The sequence below is a fragment of the Oncorhynchus masou genome, chromosome 12 (genome assembly GCF_036934945.1).
Source record: "Oncorhynchus masou masou isolate Uvic2021 chromosome 12, UVic_Omas_1.1, whole genome shotgun sequence".
Classification (NCBI taxonomy): domain Eukaryota; kingdom Metazoa; phylum Chordata; class Actinopteri; order Salmoniformes; family Salmonidae; genus Oncorhynchus; species Oncorhynchus masou.
Genome location: NC_088223.1, coordinates 91,168,885 through 91,194,181, shown reverse-complemented (window position 1 = coordinate 91,194,181; position 25,297 = coordinate 91,168,885). Strand labels below are relative to the sequence as shown.

The window sequence follows — 25,297 nt, the reverse complement described above, 5'->3', positions numbered from 1 at the left end:
TTCGTCTACACACTCTTGAAACATGGCCAAATCCTTTACGATTCTTAGTGGTTTGGGGCTGAAAGCTCTTATGGCGTATCTTCCAATAACCAAGCTTCACATGCGTACTGTAGTTATTTGTTCTTTATCAAAAAAAAAACAACAACAACAGGACCGATAGACTTTCTTTGTTTTCTCCATTCACCCAGCGGGTCAGACGCCGGGCACCAACCACACTGGGAATTCTCTTCAGGTATTCAACCTGAACATCTCCTTTGAAGGGTGCTCTATACCGAAGTTCAAAACACAACACTTCTGTTGTTCCGATTCTTTTGAGGCCCACTGCAATCAAATCAAATGTATTTATAAAGGCCTTCGTACATCAGCTGATATCTCAAAGTGCTGTACAGAAACCCAGCCTAAAACCCCAAACAGCAAGCAATGCAGGTGTAGAAGCACAATCTTCCTCTGTTCTTCAGAAATACAATTTGTCGAAATAAGACCACTCCTGGATCACTCTTGACAGAATCCACTTCTTCAAGAGCATACTTCGCCATTTGACATATCAATACGGGTTTCCCAAATATGCATCCCAACAAGAAGCTATTCATTATCATTTACACACGTATCCTCCACTCCAATTTCCTTTTTGTTTGTCACGCCCTGACCTTAGTTATCTATGTTTTATGTGGTATTTTGGTCAGGTCAGGGTGTGGCGAGGGTGGGTATGTGTGCTTTTGTCCAGTCTAGGGATTTTGTATAACTATGGGTTTTTTGTATGTATAGGTAATGTAGGTCTATGGTGGACTGAATTGGTTCCCAATCAGAGGCAGCTGTTGTCTCTGATTGGAGATCCTATTTAGGTTGCCATTTTTCCATTTTGGTTTTGTGGGTTATTGTCTATGTGTAGTTGCCTGTCAGCACTGGGTTTATATAGCGGCACAATCGTTTTGTTTAGTGGTCTTTCTTTATTACAGGAAGGATGTATCCATATCACGCTGTGCCTTGGTCTCCTCTGTATGACGAACGTGACATTGTTCCAGTGTTTTGATTCAGTCTTCAACAAATGTTTTCGACACGCTACTTAATTCGAACTCTGCATCCACTTCCGCTATATTCCCGTTCCTGACCATTCAATCTATGTCTCAGTAATATCTTTAACCTGTCTCCTCCCCTTAATCTACACTGATTGAAGTGGATTTAACAAGTGACATCCATAAGGGATCATTGGTCAGTCTATGTCATGGAAAGACCAAACGCTCTTAATGTTTTGTAAACAGGGTCAGTCAGTTGCAGTACCATATTTACAATGTGCAGGGACAGTGGCGTGATAGAGGTAGATATGTATAGGGGTAAGGTGACAGGGATACTGGAGTGATAGAGGTAGATATGTATAGGGGTTAGGTGACAGGGATACTGTAGTGATAGAGGTAAATCCAGAAAATCACATTGTAGGATTTTTAATGAATTTATTTGCAAATGATTTTGGAAAATAAGTATTTAGTCAATAACAAAAGTTTATCTCAATACTTTGTTATATGACTTTGTTATATAACAATGACAGAGGTCAAACGTTTTCTGTAAGTCTTCAGAAGGTTTTCACACACTGTTGCTGGAAATTTTGGCCCATTCCTCCATGCATATCTCCTCTAGAGCAGTGATGTTTTGGGGCTGTTGCTGGGCAACACGGACTTTCAACTCCCTCCAAAGATTTTCTATGGGGTTGAGATCTGGAGACTGGCTAGGCCACTCCAGGACCTTGAAATGCTTCTTACGAAGCCACTCCTTCGTTGCCCGGGCGGTGTGTTTGGTATCATTGTCATGCTGAAAGACCCAGCCACGTTTCATCTTCAATGCCCTTGCTGATGGAAGGAGTTTTTCACTCAAAATCTCACGATACATGGCCCCATTCATTCTTTCCTTTACACGGATCAGTCGTCTCGGTCCCTTTGCAGAAAAATAGCCCCAAAGCATGATGTTTCCACCCCCTGGTCCCAGCTCTCTGCAGGTCATTCACTAGGTGTGGTTCTGTGATTGTTGCTCACCGTTCTTGTGATCATTTTGACCCCACGGGGTGAGATCTTGCGTGGAGCCCCAGATCGAGGGAGATTATCAGTGGTCTTGTATGTCTTCCAATAATTGCTCCCACAGTTGATTTCTTCCAACCAAGCTGCTTACCTATTGCAGAATCAGTCTTCCCAGCCTGGTGCAGGTCTACAATTTTGTTTCTGTTGTCCTTTGACAGCCTCTTAAAGAAGAAGTTACAGGTCTGTGAGAGCCAGAAATCTTGCTTGTTTGTAGGTGACCAAATCCTTATTTTCCACCATAATTTGCAAATAAATTCATTAAAAATCCTACAATGTGATTTTCTGGATTTCTTTTCTCATTTTGTCTGTCATAGTTGAAGTGTGCCTATGATAAATTACAGGCCTCTCATCTTTTTTTATGTGGGAGAACTTGCACAATTGGTGGCTGACTAAATACTTTTTTGCCCCACTGTATAATGATTGTGAGTGGGTGTGCATAGAGTCAGTATAAATGTATATCCATTACAGGGGAGAATGGCACATAATAACGCCCAGACCAGAGCATTATTATCACAAGCCTTTTAAGGTGCCACCAACCTCCTGTGAAATGCATATTATGTGTGTGTGAGCAGATGATGAAGAGGATATACCTAGTCAGTTGCAGAACGCATTCATCCTGAAATGTGTCTTCCGCATTTAACTCAACTCCTCTGAATCAGAGAGATGTGGCAGGTTGCCTTAATCGATGTCATAGGCACCCAGGGAGCAATAAATAAAATACAAGGGTCCACTCTGGTAGTCTGTGTAGCCATTTTGTTAGCTATTCAGTTAACTATTTAGTTAGCTATTCAGTTAGCTATTTAGTTAGCTATTCAGTTAGCTATTTAGTTAGCTATTCAGTTAGCTATTTAGTTAGCTACTCAGTTAGCTATTTAGTTAGCTACTCAGTTAGCTATTTAGTTAGCTATTCAGTTAGCTATTTAGTTAGCTATTCCGTTAGCTATTTTGCATTCTTATGTCTTGGGGATAGAAGCTGTTCAGGAGCCTGTTAGTGAAAGACTGTATGGACCGGTATCGCTTACCATGCGAGTAGAGAGAACAGTCTATGGCTTGGGTGCCTGGAGTCTTGAACGGTTTCCGGGCCTTCCTTTCACGCCCCTAATATAGCAGCCTGGTCTCATAGACTATATGTAACATAGTAAAAGTAAATCCGGAACTCTCAAATGAGTATGATATACGTTTGGTATGGTTACATAAGACAGATGGTTACTTAAGGCAAAAACTAAAGTAGGGTGATTGGTCGGGTTGGATGGGTAGACATATAACGCAGACGTTTAGCAACCCAAAGGTTGCGAGTTAGAATCTCATCAAGGACAACTTTAGCATTTTAGCTAATTACCAACTTTTTAACTACCTACAACTTTTTAGCTACTTTGCAACTACTTAGCATGTTAGCTAACCCTTCCCCTAACACTAACCTAACTCCTAAACTTAACCCTAACCCCTAGCCTAGCTAATGTAAGTCCGTGGTGGATGGAACTATCAAAGCAGAGGATAAACCTTAAAAAATTGATTTTTGGTGACATTGTCAACCAAACACAATTTAAGATTACTTGTGTAAAACACTAAATAGCCTATGAACTTGTCTGCAAGTTGATATTGTTGGATTCAGGTATCCAACTCAACCTAAAATACAAGTTATATAATGGGATAAAGCCAATTGCTCCTTTTAAATGTTGATATATGGTTGCTGTTGTCAACAAAGCACAATTAAATATTATAATATTCAATATTCAATATTTTGTAATGCCTAAATAGCCTAATGTTAAGGATATCTTACAAATGTAATGTAACATTCAACCTTAAAATGAGCAACACATCCATGGCCACATTTTGAGTTTACTGTAACTATATATTTATTCTTAGGTAATCATATAAAGGGTGCATGTTCAAGATAGCATGCATAGGTCGCCGCAGGTCTGTGGAGATCTTCACAACTGCTTTAATCATCTGTGCAGAATGTCGAACAGCATTAATCACTTTACACCACAATTGTAGGCCTACTTTTAATGTAATTCGCCAACTGCAATCCAGATCATTTTGGTTCTGCAATAACATTAAGCACATGACTCTGTTGTATCAATAAACAAAATATCTGACATTCTATTCCCATTTGAACTTTGCTGTGGCTTTGAAAATGGTTGAAAGTGCAGTGATAGATATTTGGTTGACGACTATCTTTTGTGTCTTTTTTTGAGTGGGTGAATAATGGTTGTGATATCATTTAGCAACTTCTCAATCAAATATCACCCAATTATCCGCGATGAAATAGGTTGACCACATGTCCCGGATAGTGGGGGCAGTACCGCATCACGCAACCACCACATATGGGGTCAGCTTAAAGGCAGGGGTGCACTTTCTCCCCCCCAAAAACGTCACTCCTACTGGCCCAGAATCCTCTTTATCTTGACCATCGGTGCGAAAGGCTTGAGCTCCGAGATCTTCACCACACCTGCCCCCTCAGGTAATTAATACTCATTCACTTCGTACTTCGTACTTGGCTCATTCTGTTCGTACTTGACATCAATCCTCCTCATTACTCCTGGCTTCATCAGAAAACACATAACCTACTTCCAGCCAGAGTCGACCCGTCATTCAGAGCAGGTGTGGGGCTTGGGGCTTGCCTGTTTTGCATGTTATTTTGGCATTAATACGTGACACATATCAGTTTGCAAACAATGTAAAAAATAATATATAATATATATATATGATAATATATATATATCATTGAGTATCATTGAATATATATCATAAAGCTGCATACAAACATGGTCTCTTTTTTGTTTTCTTGAGAAAGGCAGCTCTAAAATGCAGGTGTTAAAACCTAGCTCAGTGTTTTCTGTGGTGGTAGAGAAAGCCAGCAGAAAATATGGAGCATTGCACTGTGATTGGCTCAGTGTTCTGTCACTCATGGGGACACTACGTCACCTCCAAGTCTAAGAGGAGACCTCGAAAATTCTAGGCCTTTGGGGTTATATTAGGGGTTACATCTAATTACATTAGAAGTTTCCATCCAAGAAGGCTCAAGGTCATTGGCCACAGATAAAAGGCCATCAAATCACGTGATATGTACAGAAGCTTTGATTGGACTGATCATGTCAACATCATACTTTTCACAATCTTAGCTAACAGTCATCATCATGAATCAAGTCGACAATCTACTGGCAAATCCTTTTCAATCCATGTCATATGAAGAGAAATAATGAAGAGAAATTATATATAAAACGTATCGGTGCTCCTCGACCATTGGACATAAACATTACATAACAAGTTGGAAATCACAAATTCAACAGGTGGTTTGAAAGAAATCAGTGACAGTGGCTGTGTGGTCCCACATCTGGGATTAAGGGACTCTTTTTCCAAATTTAAAACGATAAACAGTCAACATTGGCCATGCTGTCAATGAAGCATGACTTGTGACGCGCCCATAACAACTGTTAACTCGGAACTGCAAAAAACTTGACTCCAGTGAATTCAAGACAAATGGGAAGTCGGGAATAGACGAGCTCTCGACTGGGAAAATACATTTTGAACGGTCATCCAACTCGGAATTGTAAATCCGGCCTCCAGTTGTTTTGAAAGCACCATAAATCCAGAGAATGCCAGATGTTGATGATAAAATTTGCCCACAAAGGACCGCTGCGCCACCTTCCTGTTCAAGTGAGCACAGCGCAACAAGGTGAGTCCAAAAAATGTTTTGTATGATGTTGCATTAATAATATAATATGCCAGGGAGATGTGTACACTGTGGCGAAGAAAGTAATACTAAGTGTGTGTCGTGTCGTAAGCTGTTAGTAGCCCACGTGCCTCTTCATAAATAATTTGGTCTATTTACCCCTCTTAATTTCGCCTACTGTTCTGACTTGGTGGTGCATGTGAAGCCTATAGCCTGTTTTAGGAAAATGTAATCATAGAATATTGTGAGAGCTTTCATTGCCTGCTTATATGCCCTCTGTTTATTTATCCTACGGTTTTGATTTGGTGTACAGGGAGAACACTGTAAGAACAGCCCATGTTTTGAATTCTGTCGCTGTACATTTCAAAAGTGCTAAACAAATAGTTATATTGACTAACGTTACGTCCGTCCGAGCTCGCTCATTAATGTCTCAATCTAAATTACAGACGGCCTCTTATCTGCTTGTTGTCCCCACATGCCATAGTTTGTACATCTCAATTGTCATTAGAAACCTCAATTGTTTCAGCAAGTCAGCCATATCAACTATGTTTTTTTTAAAGGCAGTAAATGAGGCTGAATGAAATGTTTCGCTGCCAGACAAGGCTCTGCTGATAACATGGTGTAGCAGTGGTAAGATGTTGGCACTCTGCTGTTGTGATAACTTTATGTGGGCCCTAACAGTTTGTGGGCACCGTTATAGTGCAATTAATGTATTGTTTAGTGTTGTGTAGTGGCTTTGCTGGCATGCGTCCCCCTTTATTTTGTTGTTTCCCCACCAAGATTTACATGCTAAAATCGCCCCTGCTTCCAGCCATCTCTTCATCGACCCTAAACCTGGAATTACACTTTCATCAGAATGTAGGACTCCTTGTTCCAGGTGTGTCCATCATTTTCCACTACTACTTTTACTTTGCGTTTCTTGACGCTGCCATGGTAGTCTTCCTTCCCAAAAGCCGCGTCTGGAAGCCTGCCTGGTGCTCTTTGTCCGTACTTTTTTTTTGTTCCTCTTTGACTTTGGCATGGTTCCTAATTTTGATACCTTTTAATTGTTGCAATAGCCTTAATCCTCAAAGCCCGTTGCTGCCGCTACAATGTACAGCACAGCAGCCCCAACAAACACATGCACCCAAAGGTTCGGCAAAAATCGTCCTGGCCAGCTATAACAACCGAAGAAACAAGCAGCAAACGAATCCCTCCACCTGCTTTCAAAACAGCGAGGCGGGATTTTGTTGTTACAAAAATCATGAAAGCCCATTGGCTAATCAGGACTGACATACAGTGGGATTTACAACCTTGCAGTAAATAACAACGCAATTTGGAAAGGAACACATGCAATTTAAATTATTATCTCCAGTTTCTAAATAAATAAATAACTGGGGGGTGGCGAAAATAATTGAGATAATAAACGTGAAGCCCAGGCACCTACCCCCTCCTACTGCTATGAATTCTATCTCATGGTGTAAGCATGTTTAGGCCAGTGCTTGACTTGGACTAAAATAGGTGCTGGTACTGTTTATATTTATAGGTGCAGGCACCTCCTCAATACTTTTGAGATAATATTCTACAGGTGGAGGAACTCATGCCGACATTTTTTGAGGTGCAGGTACTCAGTTCCGGTGAGCTCCTGTCCAAGTCAAGTACAGTGTTAAAGTACTGTTTTTTTGTTGTTGTTACTCAATCTGATTGGGTGGGCCTGGCTGCCCAGTGGAAACATAGGCTTTCAACAATTGACAGAAGTTTCATGATTTTTATTTCTGAGGGTGGATTATTTATTTTGTATTATAATTGATTTATTCTTATTTTATTAATTTTATTATTATTATTTGTATTTCTGGGAGTGAATTATTATTATTCACCTTAGGTTTAAAATCAGTGACAGCTCTGCGAGAGCTGCCTCCAAAAACAAGATTCATGACGGAAAAAAAAACCGCTAACCTGCGTAAAGTACAAGGGTGCCAATATATTAAATCGTAATTCAACTGTAGTAATGGTGTCTCTACAAATACACTGAATCTGATTCTGAATGTGTTATAAAAACGGACCCTTTTTTTCCTCAACTCGGAAAAACTCGTGAACGTCCATAGCGCGAGCTTCGTCTTTGATTCATCATCGCGCTCGAGGATGTTGGAACGGTTTTTTTTCGTGGAATTTGAACGGATTCTAAATCAACTGTTCCGGAATATTTTCAACGGTTCTGAGGGAGATTGATCAAAGCTATTGTGTGTTAAACAAGACTACATATAATTACACACATTTACAGAAAATAATCACATTATGAATATTTAGCTATATACATTGTAGTTTATTAAACTTCCGTTATTTCCGTTGACTTGCCTTAAAGTACTTGATAACCGTTTAAGCTAGTTTGATAACGAACGAGGAGCAAGCTAACGTTAGCTACAAGTAACGTTACTAAGCTAACGATGTTAGCTAGCAGTTTGCCAATTGAATCGAGAACAAAAAAAAACTATTTAGATAGCTTATTTAATTAGATATTAATATACACTTGATAAGTTGTCACTGATTTTTGTATTTTTTTGTTTTGTTTCTCAAACAGGCGAAAATATGGAGCTCGAAGAGGAACGCCTCACCATCCCCATCAATCCCAACAATTTCCCAGCGAAATTGTGGCGTTTGGTGAATAACCCCAAAAATCGATCGATACGTTGGGATCCCTGTGGTGAGGGTTTGATAATCGACCAGCAGCTATTTGAATCAGAGCTGCTGTCACCCCAGAAACAAACGTTTGACACCACTGACTTTTTCAAAACAACCAACTTTACAAGCTTCAACCGCCAGCTGAATCTTTATGGGTTCAGGAAGGTGGTCCATGGCCCCGGGGCCTCGGAGAAGAATGATGTCTCATCTCCGATGGATGGGATAAAACACCACTTCCACAACCCGAACTTCAAACAAGATCATCCCGAACTGCTGGTGAATCTTAAGAGGCTGACAAGCAAAAACAAGGCGAAGATGGAAGCTGGCCTAGAAGTGAACTGCCGGCCCCCAGCAAATCGTTTTCACCGACTCATGGCAAATGGTGATGGTGGTGAGGAGAGAGTTAAAGTAGATAAAAGAGGTACACTCAAATTGTCAATCATACCTGTACTTTGTATTTTAAACCAAAATGAGTTGCAACTGTATTTTAATAGCAAATTACTCAAATAACATAATTTTTTGTGCCATAACTTGTGTGCCATAACTTCTCAGCCATGATACTCATGATATTGCTGTCATTCAATGTTTCCACAGGTTCCATGTTTGTTGGTCAGGTAAAACGACCATCTCCTTACCAACAGTACCACCAAAGCAGAACCCAGCCCATGAAGGACTATGATCGGACCCCTATCCCACCCCGCGGCTGGATCATGGGTCATGGGGATGCCCCCTCCCCCACCACCTTCTACACAGACAAGGGAATCCCCATATCTGTCATCCACCGGTTCCCTTCAGACACTTCCTGCACTGTGCAGTCCAGTCCGACTACTGTGCACATCCAGCAGGGTTCACAAAGCCTGGCAAACAGCTTGATCCCTCACCATGCTCAGTACCGACCTGGATTCTATTCCCCTGGTAACTATAATAAACCATACCATGGAAGCACCCATTAGATGAATAGAGAAACACTGTGATTTCCTCATAAACAGTCATAGAAGTTTATTTATATACTTCTTGATTGTGTTTGTTTTTTTCAGCATCAGTGTGCCAATGCTGCCCCCCAGGCTCAATGAACTCGGACTGCCATAGTGCCCACCAGACAACTCCCTCATACTCCCATTACAGCTATTACCAGGTAGGTGGGAATCTAACTACTACCCATGAAGCAGCATGTCTGCGAATCTTTCCAGTGGGATCTAGAATTCATATGGGTGAAAATATGCGGAGAATATGAGTCAACATTTCATGCTTGAAATTTATATTTTGAATCCCATTTCTAGCCAAACTGTCCTGTGGGCTTTCTGTATCCTGGCAATCAAAACCAGGACTGGCAGAGCAGTGAAACCCAGGAGACCAAGAAGAGCGATGTCAACCTGGACACAGTCTTCCAGCTAGTGGACGAGTTGCACCACAATTCCCCCAAAATACGCATGGTCAAAGTGGAGACCCCAGAGCGCCAGCAGCCGGTCCTGTCCACCTCTACATCATCAGGGCCCCAGCCCATCACCACCATCCACAGCTCCCCTCATACAGTCACTGTCTCCTCCCAGCTTGACTCCTCTTTTAACTCCAGCCCAGTGACTTCACGCGGGCCCATCATTATAGCAGTCCCAGGGAACGTTCCTCCTCAGGGAATAGCCATCACTGTCGGTGGTCCCAAGGCTGAGCAGGCAGTGAAGAGGGAGGACAAACCTGTGTCTGTGGATGCCTATCAGAAGGTAAGCTAGCTTAGTTTTGTAAAAACCTGTGTTTGTGGATGCCTATCAGAAGGTAAGCTAGCTTAGTTTTGTAAAAACCTGTGTTTGTGGATGCCTATCAGAAGGTAAGCTATCTTAGTTTTGTAAAAACCTGTGTCTGGATGCCTATCAGAAGGTAAGCTAGCTTAGTTTTGTAAAAACCTGTGTCTGGATGCCTATCAGAAGGTAAGCTAGCTTAGTTTTGTAAAAACCTGTGTCTGGATGCCTATCAGAAGGTAAGCTAGCTTAGTTTTGTAAAAACCTGTGTCTGGATGCCTATCAGAAGGTAAGCTAGCTTAGTTTTGTAAAAACCTGTGTCTGGATGCCTATCAGAAGGTAAGCTAGCTTAGTTTTGTAAAAACCTGTGTTTGTGGATGCCTATCAGAAGGTAAGCTAACTTAGTTTTGTAAAAACCTGTGTCTGGATGCCTATCAGAAGGTAAGCTATCTTAGTTTTGTAAAAACCTGTGTTTGTGGATGCCTATCAGAAGGTAAGCTAGCTTAGTTTTGTAAAAACCTGTGTCTGGATGCCTATCAGAAGGTAAGCTAGCTTAGTTTTGTAAAAACCTGTGTCTGTGGATGCCTATCAGAAGGTAAGCTAGCTTAGTTTTGTAAAAACCTGTGTCTGTGGATGCCTATCAGAAGGTAAGCTAACTTAGTTTTGTAAAAACCTGTGTCTGGATGCCTATCAGAAGGTAAGCTAGCTTAGTTCTGTAAAAACCTGTGTCTGGATGCCTATCAGAAGGTAAGCTAGCTTAGTTTTGTAAAAACCTGTGTTTGTGGATGCCTATCAGAAGGTAAGCTAACTTAGTTTTGTAAAAACCTGTGTCTGGATGCCTATCAGAAGGTAAGCTAGCTTAGTTCTGTAAAAACCTGTGTCTGGATGCCTATCAGAAGGTAAGCTAGCTTAGTTTTGTAAAAACCTGTGTCTGGATGCCTATCAGAAGGTAAGCTAGCTTAGTTTTGTAAAAACCTGTGTCTGGATGCCTATCAGAAGGTAAGCTAGCTTAGTTCTGTAAAAACCTGTGTCTGGATGCCTATCAGAAGGTAAGCTAACTTAGTTCTGTAAAAACCTGTGTCTGGATGCCTATCAGAAGGTAAGCTAGCTTAGTTTTGTAAAAACCTGTGTCTGGATGCCTATCAGAAGGTAAGCTAGCTTAGTTTTGTAAAAACCTGTCACATGGAGGCTATGTCTATCAGAATCAGAATCACTTTTATTTGCCAAGTACATTTACACATACCTGGAATTTGAAAAGGTGCTGCCAGAAATAGACATGTATCGATAGAGAAATGTACACAAAGTCAACATACATAATTATACAATATAAATACAGCAAACATACAACTATAGAGTATAGACTGATTTACAGTGAGGATATACAATTTACAAAACCAGCGTATTTATAACTGAGTGGAAAGAGAAAGCAAAACTACTCAGTCCGTATGACTTAGTAATCAACTTAATTATTAAACAGGTATGGTATGGATGGTCATCGGCGGTCCTGATGAACTCTGTTGTATAATAGGAGATGGATCATGCTGTGATTTCCCCAGTGCCCTGAGGAAGCATCAGAGTACATCACCAAGGTGAAGGAGATCCAGGTGCTGGACTCAGACGTCCTCAGTGTTCTACATGATGTTACTGTCTGCAGCCTCGGCCTGGAGAACAAGCACCAGACAGCAAACTAAATCTCCTGGTAAGACAACTATCCACTTAAACTTCTGCATAATCCTTGCTGCTGCTATCTTGGCCAGGAGTCCCTTGTAAAAGAGATTCTATATCTTGATGGGACTTGGTAAATAGAAAATAGGCAGAGGATCTCCCGATCCCCCGGAGATGAAGATTCGTATCAAGTTCAATGCATGCGTTTCTTTACATCCATTTCACGTGCCGGTTTTTGTGGCACCCCCCGTTCACATTTCTCATTGTCAATCGTACTATGCTATTATATTCAGTTCTGTTTTATGTTGTTAGAATACTATCGTTGTGATCTTGCAGACAATGCTTTAGCTTTGATCTAACTTAATTAAATGAGCTTCACCATTCGCTAGAGTATCCTGTGCGTAAGATAGAGAATCGTGCACATGCGCAGACGCTGTTGGGACCTTTAGCTGTTGGGAAGAAGGGTCCAGAGAAGTCTGATTCGCAGCCACTCTGTTTTAATAAAACAATACACAGTCATGTCAACGGTGAGGAATAGATCAGGGGGATCATGACAAAATTAATGTACACATTTTAATTTCATCTTTTAGATCTGAACTTGTTGGTTGAAGTGGCATGCACGCAAGAATGTTGACCATGGTCGGACCAGGATGTCCCAAGTTTTCAGTTTTGCTACTCATGCTCAAGTCTGAATTTGTGTAGCTTCTTGTTGAAATACGTTTACCTATGTTACTTGTATGTCACTGATAAAGAAATATATATTTTCCTGATAGTACACATATTGGACATTGTACATAGTTCAGCCCTGTTCTAATTTATTCTTATTTATATGATAACCTTTACAGCATTTTAATTGGCATATGACAGTTTTATTCTGAATGCTTAATCTTGGAATTAATTAATGCATACCAAGATTTATTTGTCATTTTTAAGTTAAAGAACAAGTACCTTTTAATGTTTATTCCTAATTTGTTTTAGTTTGACACCAAAAAGTTTGTCTGTTTTAACCGTTAATTATTTTAAAAATAATTTCTGGACATGATATAATTGGTTTATAATGTTAAAAGATTATTATGATTAAAATGTGATATAATTCAGAGGTTCTTTGCGTTTCATTTCTTGCATGTTGTTGTTGTTTGTATGGAGGCCTCAAAAGTGGGCTACAGTCTACTGATAAAGGGTCCATTCCGGGATCTTTTATCTATTGTTAAAGGAGATGAAAAAGTGACGCCAGGCTGTTACCAGTGTTGTCAGCTGGAGGGCGCCCGGTGTCGTCTGTGTTGGAAGAGCAGCTCCACCCTCGGTGACAGGCAGTCAGCAGGTAGACAGACACAGTCGATGAGATCCCAGGGGAGGGAGACTCGACGAGGCATGCTTCAGGACTTAGTAAATGTACACTCGTGTCTTTTTGAAACTTTTGTGTATGACCAATATTAGTGTTTTAACGACTCGCGTTTAAGCGATTATACATTTGTTAAACCTTTATTTTCAGTACCTCTATTTTACTACTGACGTTTATATTATATTTGTTTAAGCAGCAGCGGGAAGGATCTATTTTCAGAATTGTTACAACTTTCAGACGTGGAACTCGGGGAAAATACTTTTTTGGAGGCTGCCAAGGAGCGAACAGGTTTTAGATGCGTAGCAGCTTTAGTGGGCGATAGACATCATTTTGGCTGCAGAAACGACACGAGATGTATACTCCTAATTAATTAACTAGTTACGTGTTAAGTAACTAATGCAACGATTCCATTGGATTAGTTAAACTTTTCAAGAGTCCGGAAATCTCCGTTGTCAACTTTACAGTGGCATTTTTGTCAAACGATTGTCGCTACGGAGCCTATGAAAGTTACTATTGCATTTTCGTCGTTTACTGTATTGTCGCCTTTCATCGTGGAATCCGTCATATCAACCAACATCAACCTGACTTTGTTCCTCTTGGTTTCTGAAACCCCTGGGTGGGGATATCGTCACAATATCCTATCCAGCGTAAAGAGTGGGGGATTTGCTTTTTAGGTATTTGACAACTTGTTGCATCTGGAGCCCCTCTGCCAGATTTGACTTTTTTTTCTTGCTCTGGAAATGGAATAGCGGTACATTGGATACACATTGGTTTTAAATCAGGCAAAACTGTAGAATGTCTATAATGGGTTGGGCACGAATTAAAGTTCAAACATTGTTGCAAAATGTTTATTGAAATCTTGCCAGTGGTTGAAGATTACAAGAGCCGCCGTGTGCCCGGACTGAACCGATCTGTCTATGATAACTTTAACAAGCACGTTGAAAACGAGGACCGGGCCGCTGTTTATCTCATGTAAGGAGCTCGTGCTGTATGTGAACGGTGAACTAAATGTAAAGTCTATTCAACTATAAGCGACGCAATTCCAATTATTGATTTGATGTTGTCGAACTTGTGCATGCAATGTTTGGCCTCTCCTGTTAGTGATACCGGTTAACACACATTATCTAAATCTCTTTTTATTAGGCTAAGTATGTTATATTTATTTGTTGGTTAGCATTTCCATAATTTAGAAGCAAACGTTCAGATTTTTTCTTATGAGTGAATATGAAGACCACTTTACTTGGCGTGTTTAATAACTGTTTTTACCTGGAACAAACGTTCAAAGCTGGATAAGAATTCATTACAAAATCACAAGACAACATGGCAGTCCGTGAGCCTTAACACTTTGGATAAAACCCTATATTTCGAGTCGTTTTCACGGGTTTCTACCATTTCTAACCCATAAAGTAGAGGACCAGCGCTGGGCCATATATTTCTTGTCCTGAATCAACATTGGTGGTTACCAGCTTTTGAAGTCCACGATGTACACCCGGAGCCCGCCGCTACAGCCGATCCAATGATCGTTCTCCAGCGGCGACTGGCCGGGCTCTGGCCGTGGCTGCTCATGGCGGCCCTGCAGGTGGTGTTTGGCCAGACGGGCCTGGAGCTGGCGGCGGCCGTCGAGACGGAGCGCTCGGCCATCAGGGCTGTCATCAAGGTGACACTGCTGAGACCCGAGCCAACGGGGAAGCCCATCACTCTGGAAGGGCTGTTTGTCGGAGGGAGCGCCGGCTCTGCAGAGGGGAAGCTCATGCAGGTACGTGTCACGTCATAAAGGTTCCCAGGTCCACCAGATCATATGCAGTGCAATTCAAGTCAAGTGCATACTGGCTACCTTTTCTAGTTTGGCTTTCAATGGTAATACATTTTCCAAAGTGTGGTTATTGGCCTAAAATACCCCATTCATCTTTAATCAGTTATGTCACATTGATTCAGTCCGTTGAGATACAGTATGTTGTGTTATAGGTCTGGTAGGCCATTGGACTGTGTCTGGTATAGATGCTGTAAAGTGGTGAATGGAAATGCCATGGGAAAGATGCTTATTTAATACTATTTTGAAGTAAAAATCTGTGTATAAATCTTGGATGGATGTCAACCCCAATATACAGTATGTTCATGTCATCATCACCAATCAACAGCATTCCATTTAAAATGACTATCATCACCACTATGCTACCAGTTTATAAGAACGGGAGTTAGCATTTTGCAGTCACTTATTCTAAACCTGAAAAGGGACAACTTCTAAATGTTATGCAGGAAAAACAATCAATACACTATATGGCCATTAAAATGTTTGTTGGAACATCTCATTCCTAAATCATGGGCATTAAAATGGTGTTGGTCTCCCTTTTGCTGCTTCAACAGCCTCCACTTCTGGGAAGACTTTCCACTAGATTTTGAAACATTGCTTTGGGGACTTCAGCCACAAGAGCTTTAGTGAGGTCGGGCACTGATGTTGGGCGATTAGGCCTGGCTCGCATACAGCGTTCCAATTCATCCCAAAGGTGTTCAATGGGGTTGAGATCAGGGCTATGTGCAGGGCAGTCAAGTTTTTCCACACCGATCTCAACAAACCATTTCAGTATGGACCTCGCTTTGTCATGCGGAAACAGGAAAGGACCTTGCCCAAACTGTTGCCACAAGGCTGGAAGCACAGAATCGCAGTGGTGGAAAAATAACCAGATTGTCATACTTCAGTAAAAGCAAAGATAGAAAATTACTCAAGTGAAAGTAAAAGTCACCCAGTAAAATACTACTTGAATAAAAGGATCTGTTTTTAAATGTACTTAAGTATATTTGAGCAATTACATTTACTTTTTATACTTAAAATATCAAAAGTAAAAGTATAAATAATTAAAATTTCTTTATATTAAGCAAACCAGACGGTAGCATTCTCCTGGTATCCGCCAAACCCAGATTTGTCCGTCGGACTGCCAGACAATGAAGCGTGATTCATCACTCCAGAGAACACGTTTCCACTGCACCAGAGTCCAAAAGCGGTGGGCTTTACACCACTCCAGCCGGCTCTTGGCGTTGCGCATGGTGATCTTAGGCTTGTGTGCGGCTGCAATGCCATGAAACCCATTTCATGAAGCTTTGACAAACAGTTCTCGTGCTGATGTTGCTTCCATAGGCGGTTTGGAACCCGGTATTGTGTGTTGCAACCCGGGACAGAAGATTTTTACGCACTTCAGCTGTCTCGTTCTGTGATCTTGTGTGGCCTACCACTTCATGGCTGAGCCGTTATTGCTCCTGGACGTTTCCACTTCACAATAACAGCACTTACAGTTGACCGAAGAAGCTCTAGCTGGGCAGAAATTTGCAGAACAGATTTTTTGAAAAGGTGGCATCCTATGATGGTGCCAAGTTTAAAGTCACTGAGCTCTTCAGTACAGGCCATTCTGGTGCAAATGTTTGTCTATAGAGATTGCATGGCTGTGTGCTTGATTTTATACACCTGTCAGCAACGGGTGTGGCTGAGATAGCCGAATCAACTAATTTGAAGGGGTGTCCACACACTTTTGGGTACGTAGTGTATATCCAAATCAGACTTAAGTAACCACATTGTGTGCCTGTTACAATACATAAATCATGCTGGATTTGACTTATATCCACTTAGTTAGATCAGATTGGTTGACTATGCCAATCCAACGTCCTTCTAATCCCCCACAGTCTGCGTTCCATTGACGTCGTTACTGAATCTGATTCGCATCGAGAGCACCACGGGCATCATGCCCCCGTTTGAGCTGATGGTTATGACTTGTTTTAACCATGTTTTCCACCCTGGCTCGCTTGACTTTGGCACGTTCACCTTGGCAAACTGAAGTTAACACTCCCAAACCACCAAAGAACCCCCATAAGACAAACAGGGTTCAATCTCAGGCCAGCTTTTTTTTTGTAATCTTGTCGATCTCAGTCACTATAATGTAATAAGTTATTGATCTGCTAGACCTATAATGCTGTCGCTATAGTGGAAGCTGCCTTTGTTATTACTTGTTGTTATGCTGTTTTGTGTGATGACAGAATATCAACATTCTTCCGGAACAATAATGTTGACATACAATACATATTTCTATTTTTATTGTTTTTCATCCTGCCTGTCGATACCCTACTGATTAAGGGGTGAGAGTGCCGACTTCTCCACCCAAACATTTTATCAAGCTGATAGATTTCTAGTTCCCTAAATTATTAGAGCCAGCCAAGTTCTGAAGTTGCTGGAAAAACTCCCCATTTTAATATTTCATACTGAACATGGGGATTAAACATCAAACAATGCATTCCATGCATGTTCAATAGTCGAGATCAAAAGCTGCATTTAAAAACCATATATGTATCATTTACTCATGCCCTTACTGGGCAGAATGGACATGCCAAAACCATAGGAATACATGTGGTCTTTGCTGTAATTTTTACTGTAAATCTTCCCTCTCCAACTATTCTGCAAGCCAGGCCCCTCACTCTGTGGTGCGTAGTTTTCCCACTCTGTGGTGTGTAGTTTTCCCACTCTGTGGTGTGTAGTTTTCCCACTCTGTGGTGCGTAGTTTTCCCACTCGGTGGTGCGTAGTTTTCCCACTCGGTGGTGCGTAGTTTTCCCACTCGGTGGTGCGTAGTTTTCCCACTCTGTGGTGCGTAGTTTTCTCACTCTGTGGTGCGTAGTTTTCTCACTCTGTGGTGTGTAGTTTTCCCACTCTGTGGTGCGTAGTTTTCCCACTCTGTGGTGCGTAGTTTTCCCACTCTGTGGTGCGTAGTTTTCCCACTCTGTGGTGCGTAGTTTTCCCACTCTGTGGTGCGTAGTTTTCCCACTCTGTGGTGCGTAGTTTTCCACTCACTCTGTGGTGCGTAGTTTTCTCACTCTGTGGTGCGTAGTTTTTCCACTCTGTTTTTCCACTCTGTGGTGTGTAGTTTCCCACTCTGTGGTGCGTAGTTTTCACACTCTGTGGTGCGTAGTTTTCACACTCTGTGGTGCGTAGTTTTCACACTCTGTGGTGCGTAGTTTTCACACTCTGTGGTGCGTAGTTTTCACACTCTGTGGTGCGTAGTTTCCCACTCTGTGGTGCGTAGTTTTCACACTCTGTGGTGCGTAGTTTTCCCACTCTGTGGTGTTTAGTTTTCCCAGTTTTCTCACTCTGTGGTGTGTAGATTTCCCATTCTGTGGTGTGTAGTTTTCTCATTCTCATTTTGATTCTTAAATGTATTCGTGTTGTTGGGGAACTAAAGCAAGGCTCAGTCAATTTATTTCCCGATCGGAGAAGAAAGGGAGGACTGATGAGGTACTGTAGGGTCTTGTCTGTCCTCACTCACCAGGTGCAGGAGGCATTTTGAATGGATAACCAGATGCTGCAGACAGCCTTAATTGATAAGAGAGTACATGGCCTTTTCCATTGGGGGAATGTCCAATAGTAGACATGGTGGTGAAGAGGAGTACAGTGGATTTTATAAGAAATATATGCTCATCTACATTTGCTTTAGTGTGTGTGTGTGTGTGTGTGTGTGTGTGTGTACACGCTTGCATCCGAATGTGTGTATACTCTTAGAAAATATGGTTCCAAAAGGGTTCTTCGGCTGTCCCCGTAGGAGAACCCTTTCAGAAACCCTAAAGGGTTCTTCGGCTGTCCCCGTAGGAGAACCCTTTCAGAAACCCTAAAGGGTTCTTCGGCTGTCCCCGTAGGAGAACCCTTTCAGAAACCCTAAAGGGTTCTTCGGCTGTCCCCGTAGGAGAACCCTTTCAAAAACCCTAAAGGGTCCTTCGGCTGTCCTCGTAGGAGAACCCTTTCAGAAACCATTTTTGTTTCCAGGTAGAAACCTTCTGAAGAATGGGTTCTACATGGAACCCAAAAGGGTTCTACTTCGAACCAAAAAGTGTTATTGAAAGGGTTCTCCTATGAGGACACCCAAAGGACCCTTTAGTGTTCTAGATAGCACCTTTTTTTCCCCTAAGAGTGTATGTGTGACGTTGATTCTGGATAACATGTATTTTTAGAGCTGTGTTTCCATAGCAGTGCTGCTGAGAAGATCAGAGGAATCATTCATTTACATTGAGGCAACGAGGCCTTTCTTTCCTTATAACACTGTGTGTTTCTGTGACATGTCACATTAGATCTGAGCGATAACGTTGGCCTTGACCTGGAAGGAGGAGTGCATTACAGTGTGACACTTTTATTTTTGTAAGAAAGTAGTTTCTAGATTCCTGTTTTACTGAGAGTGCATCCCAAAAGGCATCCTATTCTCCATATTGTCCACAACGTTTGATCAGGGCCCAAAGGACACTGGTCAAAAGTAGGACAGTTAAGTATATAGCAAATTGGGTGCCATTTGTGCTGCATTCTGGGTCTCTGTTCTACACCAGGTGACAAGGTTGATCAGGGTTGTGGAAGTAATGGCTGACATTACAGTATTTCCCTGAAGGTGTGAAGTGATCGTTAGGCTTCTGACTGCTGTTGTTCACTCAGCTCAGTTTACTTACCTGGGGACGATGACAGTTCTAATCCAGCAACGATAAGATCCCTGTTTATTTTTCCTTCAGGTGAACACAAATCCCAACTCCACTCTGAGTGTAGTCTGTGATGATGTTGATGCCGTTTTGCCGGCTCTGCTGGGGCCACATGAGGTACTCTGGTCTAGGCCTGGGGTACACCACCTCTTATTGAATCAACATGTGTTCACTTCTAATTCACATCTTTGTGGTCCTCTGTAAGCACTCAAATGTTGGTGGAGTTACAGTTGAGTCAGTTGAGTTAGTTTCTTATGCTTTACCCACACGGATTGTCTGCACAGAGGCAGTATTATGCTGTGTCCGAAATTGCACACTATTCTTTATATAGTGCACTACTTTTGACCAGGGCGCTTGTCAAAAGTGATGCACTATATAGGAATAGGAAAGTAGTGCACTGTATAGGCCATAGGGTTCCGTTTCAGCCTCACCCTGTGCGATCCTGTGTCTTTGTTGCAGTGCAGAGTACTATTCCAAACTGGTCTCGGGGCATTTTGTATTATTCTGTATGTAAATCCAAGACAAAAGTATGTGGACACAGTATCAAATCAAATCAAATTTATTTATATAGCCCTTCTTACTTCAGCTGATATCTCAAAGTGCTGTACAGAAACCCAGCTTAAAACCCCAAACAGCAAGCAATGCAGGTGTAGAAGCACGGTGGCTAGGAAAAACTCCCTAGAAAGGCCAAAACCTAGGAAGAAACCTAGAGAGGAACCAGGCTATGAGGGGTGGCCAGTCCTCTTCTGGCTGTGCCGGGTGGAGATTATAACAGAACATGGCCAAGATGTTCAAATGTTCATAAATGACCAGCATGGTAAAATAATAATAATCACAGTAGTTGTCGAGGGTGCAGCAAGTCAGCACTTTGGAGTAAATGTCAGTTGGCTTTTCATAGCCGATCATTAAGAGTATCTCTACCACTCCTGCTGTCTCTAGAGCGTTGAAAACAGCAGGTCTGGGACAGGTAGCACTTCTGGTGAACAGGTCAGGGTTCCATAGCCGCAGGCAGAACAGTTGAAACTGGAGCAGCAGCACGGCCAGGTGGACTGGGGACAGCAAGGAGTCATCATGCCAGGTAGTCCTGAGGCATGGTCCTAGGGCTCTGGTCCTCCGAAAGAGAGGATTAGAGAGAGCATACTTAAATTCACACAGGACACCGGATAAGACAGGAGAAGTACTCCAGATATAACAGACTGACCCTAGCCCCCCAACACATAAACTACTGCAGCATAAATACTGGAGGCTGAGACAGGAGGGGTCAGGAGACACTGTGGCCCCATCCGATGATACCCCCGGACAGGTCCAAACAGGCAGGATATAACCCCACCCACTTTGCCAAAGCACAGACCCCACACCACTAGACCACTAGAGGGATATCTTCAACCACCAACTTACCATCCTGAGACAAGGCCGAGTATATGATTATTTTCATCATTGTGTCAAGAGATATAGTATTAAAACACTTGAGTGTCTATCTTGATCCTAGGTCCTGGCAGAGTTGTGCAGACTCAGGACAACTGGGCTTTGGAGGAATACGCTGATTTAAAGAGGAGTCCGTAATTTGCTTTCTAATGATCATGATCTTTTCCTCAAAGAAGTTCATGAATTTATTACTGCTGAAGTGAAAGCCATCCTCTCTTGGGGAATGCTGCTTTTTAGTTAGCCTTGCGACACCACATATTTCTTTTTGATACTATGTGGTTTTCCACTAGATGTTGGAACATTGCTGCGCGGACTAGCTTCCATTCATCCACAAGAGCATTAGTGAGGTTGGGCGATTAAGCCTGGGTCGCAGTCGGTGTTCTAATTCATCCCAAAGGTGTTTGATGGGGTTCAGGTCAGGGCTCTGTGCAGGCCAGTCAAGTTCTTCCACACTGATCTCGATAAATCATTTCTGTATCGACCTTGCTTTGTGCACGGGGGCATTGTCATGCTGAAACAGGAAAGGGACTTCTTCAAAATGTTGCCACAAAGTTGGAAGCGCAAAATCATCTAGAATGTCATTGTATGCTGTAGTGTTAAGATTTCCCTTCACTGGAACTAAAGGGCCTCGCCCAAACCATGAAAAACAGCCCCAGACCATTATTCTTCCTCTACCAAACTTTACAGTTGGCACTATGCATTCAGGCAGGTAGCGTTCTCCTTTGCATCCTCCAAACCCAGATTGGTCTGTCGGACTGCCAGACAGTGAAGCGTGATTCATCACTCTAGAGAACATGTTTCCAACTGCTCCAGAGTCCAATGGCGGCGAGCTTTACACCACTCCATCCAACACTTGGCATTGTGAAGTGTGATCTCTTTGGCTTGTTCGGCCATGAAAACCCATTTCATGAAGCTCCCGACAAACAGTTATTGTGCTGACGTTGCAACCGAGGATAGAAGATTTTTACGCGGTACGTGCTTCGGCACTAGGTGGTCCTGTTCTGCGAGCTTGTGTGGCCGGCCACTTCGCTGCTGAGCCGTTGTTGCTCCTATACTTTTGTGTATATACAGTGTGGTTCACTAACGTTAGCTAGGGGTTTTGGTTAATGTTATTGTTAAGTTTAGGATTTAGGTTAAAGAGTTAAGGTTATGGGAAGGGTTATATAACATGCTAAGCAGTTGCAAATTAGCTAAAAAAGTTGTAAGTAGCTGAAAAGTAGCCAATTAGCTAAAATGCTTTTGTTGTCCACGTTATCCGTCGACCCATCCACCCCGAACAACCACCCTCCTTTCAATTTTTGCCTTAAGTAACCATCTATCTTATGCAACCATACCAAACGTAACATGTCATCCATACTAAATGGAGGCTTTTCTGGATTTGCATACAGAATAATACGAAATGCGACCAGGTTGAGTATTCCTGTTTCAACAGGCCTCTATTGCCTCTGAGCGCAGCTTTCTGTTCCTGTCTTCCTTCCGGGGAAACTGGATGAAAGGTGTCCATCGCTCGCTCTCTCTCTCTCTCTCTCTCTGTCTCTCTCTCTGTCTCTGTCTCTGTCTCTGTCTCTGTCTCTGTCTCTCTCTCTCTCTCTCTCTCTCTCTCTCTCTCTCTCTCTCTCTCTGTCTCTGTCTCTCTCTCTCTGTCTCTCTCTCTCTGTCTCTGTCTCTGTCTCTGTCTCTGTCTCTGTCTCTCTCTCTCTGTCTCTGTCTCTCTCTCTCTGTCTCTCTCTCTCTCTCTCTCTGTCTCTCTCTCTCTGTCTCTCTCTGGTCTCTGTCTCTCTGTCTCTCTCTGTCTCTCTCTGGCTCTCTCTGTCTCTCTCTGTCTCTCTCTGTCTCTCTCTCTCTCTCTCTCTCTCTCTGTCTCTGTCTGTCTCTCTGTCTCTGTCTGTCTCTCTGTCTCTCTGTCTCTCTGTCTCTCTCTGTCTCTCTCTGTCTGTCTCTCTCTCTGTCTCTCTGTGTCTCTCTGTGTCTCTCTGTGTCTCTCTGTGTCTCTCTGTGTCTCTCTGTGTCTCTCTGTGTCTCTCTGTCTCTCTCTCTGTCTCTCTCTGTCTCTGTCTCTCTCTGTCTCTCTCTCTCTCTCTCTCTCTCTCTCTCTCTCTCTCTGTCTCTGTCTCTCTCTCTGTCTCTCTGTCTCTCTCTCTGTCTCTCTCTCTGTCTCTCTCTCTCTCTCTCTCTCTGTCTCTCTCTCTCTCTCTCTCTGTCTCTCTCTGTCCCTTTGTGTTGGATTGCTAAAGACACTACCTAATAGAGCTATATGAATTCTAATCCGTTTTAATGGATTGGATTCAACGAACACACATATACTCCAACTGGTTTATTAAAGATGTGTGTTTCCCTTGAAGTACCTCAGAGCTGAGTAGAGTTGAACGGCTCTGAGACTGAGAGAGAAACGTGGATCGTACAGGACTTGTATTACTATAGAATGTGGCAATGTAATTATTAGCCCAGCATGTCTGTTTTTCCAGTAGACGATTCGGACAGGATTAGATTTACCAAACTGCCCTCATGTCATTATTTTTTTCTCTCTCTCGGTCAGGCGTGTTCTAGGCGTGAAGACATTTCAACTTGTCTCGAGAGAATGTCAAAATAATATCAATAAGAACTATGAAATGTACGCCATGCAAACATTTAATTAACTTACGTATTAGACAATTTATCAATTGGTTGGCACAACATCATACGCTTGATCTTTATAAAGAGGAATAGGCACTGGGAAATTTGATATGTGACCAAACAGATCATCTGTACGCTACGTGCAGAGCACTTTGTTTTAAGCATCAATTTGTTTCTGTGTTCTTACCCAAACTGGGTGCAGCACCTGGTAAACTGTAATATCCCTCAACACACAGGGATTCACACGGTATAAGTATTATCAGAGGACTTTGGAGTTTGCCGGAAAACAGTCGGATATTCGGGCTGGAATTATTACCACCATGTAAAAATGACTGGCATATGGCAGAGTCAAGTGGGACAAGAATTCACTATCCAACAGTACTGATAGATCTTTCTCTCTCTCTCTTTCTCTTTCTCTATCTCTGTCTTTGTCTTTCTCTGTCTCTCTCTCTGTCACTCTCTTTCTCTCTCTCTCTCTCTCTCTCTCTCTCTCTCTCTCTCTCTCTCTCTCTCTCTCTCTCTCTCTCTCTCTCTCTCTCTCTCTCTCTCTCTCTCTCTCTCTCTCTCTCTCTCTCTCTCTCTCTCTCTCTCTCTCTCTCTCTCTCTCTTTAGTGGTGGAGTATGACAGCCAGTTTTCATAACCCACAGTAATTATACCTGGCCACGTTTGATCTTCTTAAGCATGTTGTTTCTCTGGGCCACAGGCTCACACACTCTCTCCCTCTCTCTCTCTCTCCTTCTCTCTCACTCTCTCTCTCTCTCTCTCTCTCTCTCTGATCACATAAGAAAACAAGATCCAACATGAGGAAAACCTTTAAACTTTAATGTTTTGAAGAAAAAGACTCCATTACCAAGCATTGCACCCTTTGGTATTTATTGAATGCTCAAAGTAATATATTTATTTTCCACTGATATTAAGTTTTGATCTTTGACGTTTTTATTTTCCCTACTTTGTCATTATATTGAAGAAAGTTATAAGAATGTTAGGATTTACTATTCGACAATACAAATACATGTTATCAAATTCCTGTCAAAGTATTTGATCAATGTGAGCAGTGGGAGGCGTGCATTTATATTACCTGATATACAGCTGTAACAGAGTGGTAATAAAAAGCATTGAAACAAACACCGCAATATAAAGGACTGTAACATGCTGTGAGCTCTTTGTCCCCGTTTTCCGATCCCTCAGTGTGTTCAGGTCGGGGGACTGTTGCTACATTCCTCCCTCAGATCTGATATCCAGCAGTCTAATCTCTCTGGTAGGATGCCCATGTCCACTGGCTGGCTTGGCTCAGGCCTGTTGGGTTTCAACCACTCTGAGCGGTCAGGCATTTTGACTCCCTCTCTGGGTTTCTCCCACTACAAAGCCAGTCCAGTGGCCAGGAAGGACCAGCCGGTGGAGGAGAAGAAGTGAAAGGACTTCTGGAATAGCTTTGAAGTTGTGGGGAAAGCCAGCTGTCCTCTGGGCCCAGTGGAGAGGAGGGATGATGTTACCCCTGCCGCACCTCCTTTTGAAGTTAATCCTCTGTTGGGCTCTCTGCCCAATTAAAAGAAGCTAAACTGTTTTAAAAGGGCTCTTTTTTCCCCCACTAAGTCCCTTTAGAATTCTTCTTTACTCTCTTCTCTGTT

At 42.3% G+C, this 25,297-nt stretch overlaps 2 protein-coding genes across 2 annotated transcripts in view; one reads left to right on the top strand and one right to left on the bottom strand.

The window, feature by feature from the left end:
• supt4h1 (SPT4 homolog, DSIF elongation factor subunit) overlaps nucleotides 1-3,181 on the bottom strand; it is a 7,570-nt gene extending 4,389 nt beyond the window's left edge. Inside the window, exon 1 of the mRNA XM_064982421.1 lies at nucleotides 3,089-3,181. Within this exon, the coding sequence (XP_064838493.1) occupies nucleotides 3,089-3,091 (3 nt within the window). The 5' untranslated portion in view covers nucleotides 3,092-3,181. The remainder of the gene's footprint in view (nucleotides 1-3,088) is intronic.
• A 5,126-nt stretch (nucleotides 3,182-8,307) lies between these two features.
• On the top strand, nucleotides 8,308-11,824 carry hsf5 (heat shock transcription factor family member 5). Its single transcript, XM_064979276.1, has 5 exons — nucleotides 8,308-8,854; nucleotides 8,995-9,315; nucleotides 9,438-9,535; nucleotides 9,681-10,118; nucleotides 11,690-11,824. Exons 1-5 carry the CDS (start codon nucleotides 8,308-8,310, stop codon nucleotides 11,822-11,824), a joined length of 1,539 nt encoding a protein of 512 aa, XP_064835348.1.
• The last annotated feature ends 13,473 nt before the right edge of the window (nucleotides 11,825-25,297 follow it).

What these genes read in the sequence shown, in the direction of transcription:
- hsf5 (XM_064979276.1), top strand. Translation starts at nt 8,308, where the DNA reads ATGGAGCTCGAAGAGGAACGCCTCACCATCCCCATCAATCCCAACAAT. An exon ending in GTCAATCATACCTGTACTTT is followed by an intron (nt 8,855 to 8,994) that starts GTATTTTAAACC and finishes ATGTTTCCACAG; the next exon opens with GTTCCATGTTTGTTGGTCAG. An exon ending in ACCTGGATTCTATTCCCCTG is followed by an intron (nt 9,316 to 9,437) that starts GTAACTATAATA and finishes TGTTTTTTTCAG; the next exon opens with CATCAGTGTGCCAATGCTGC.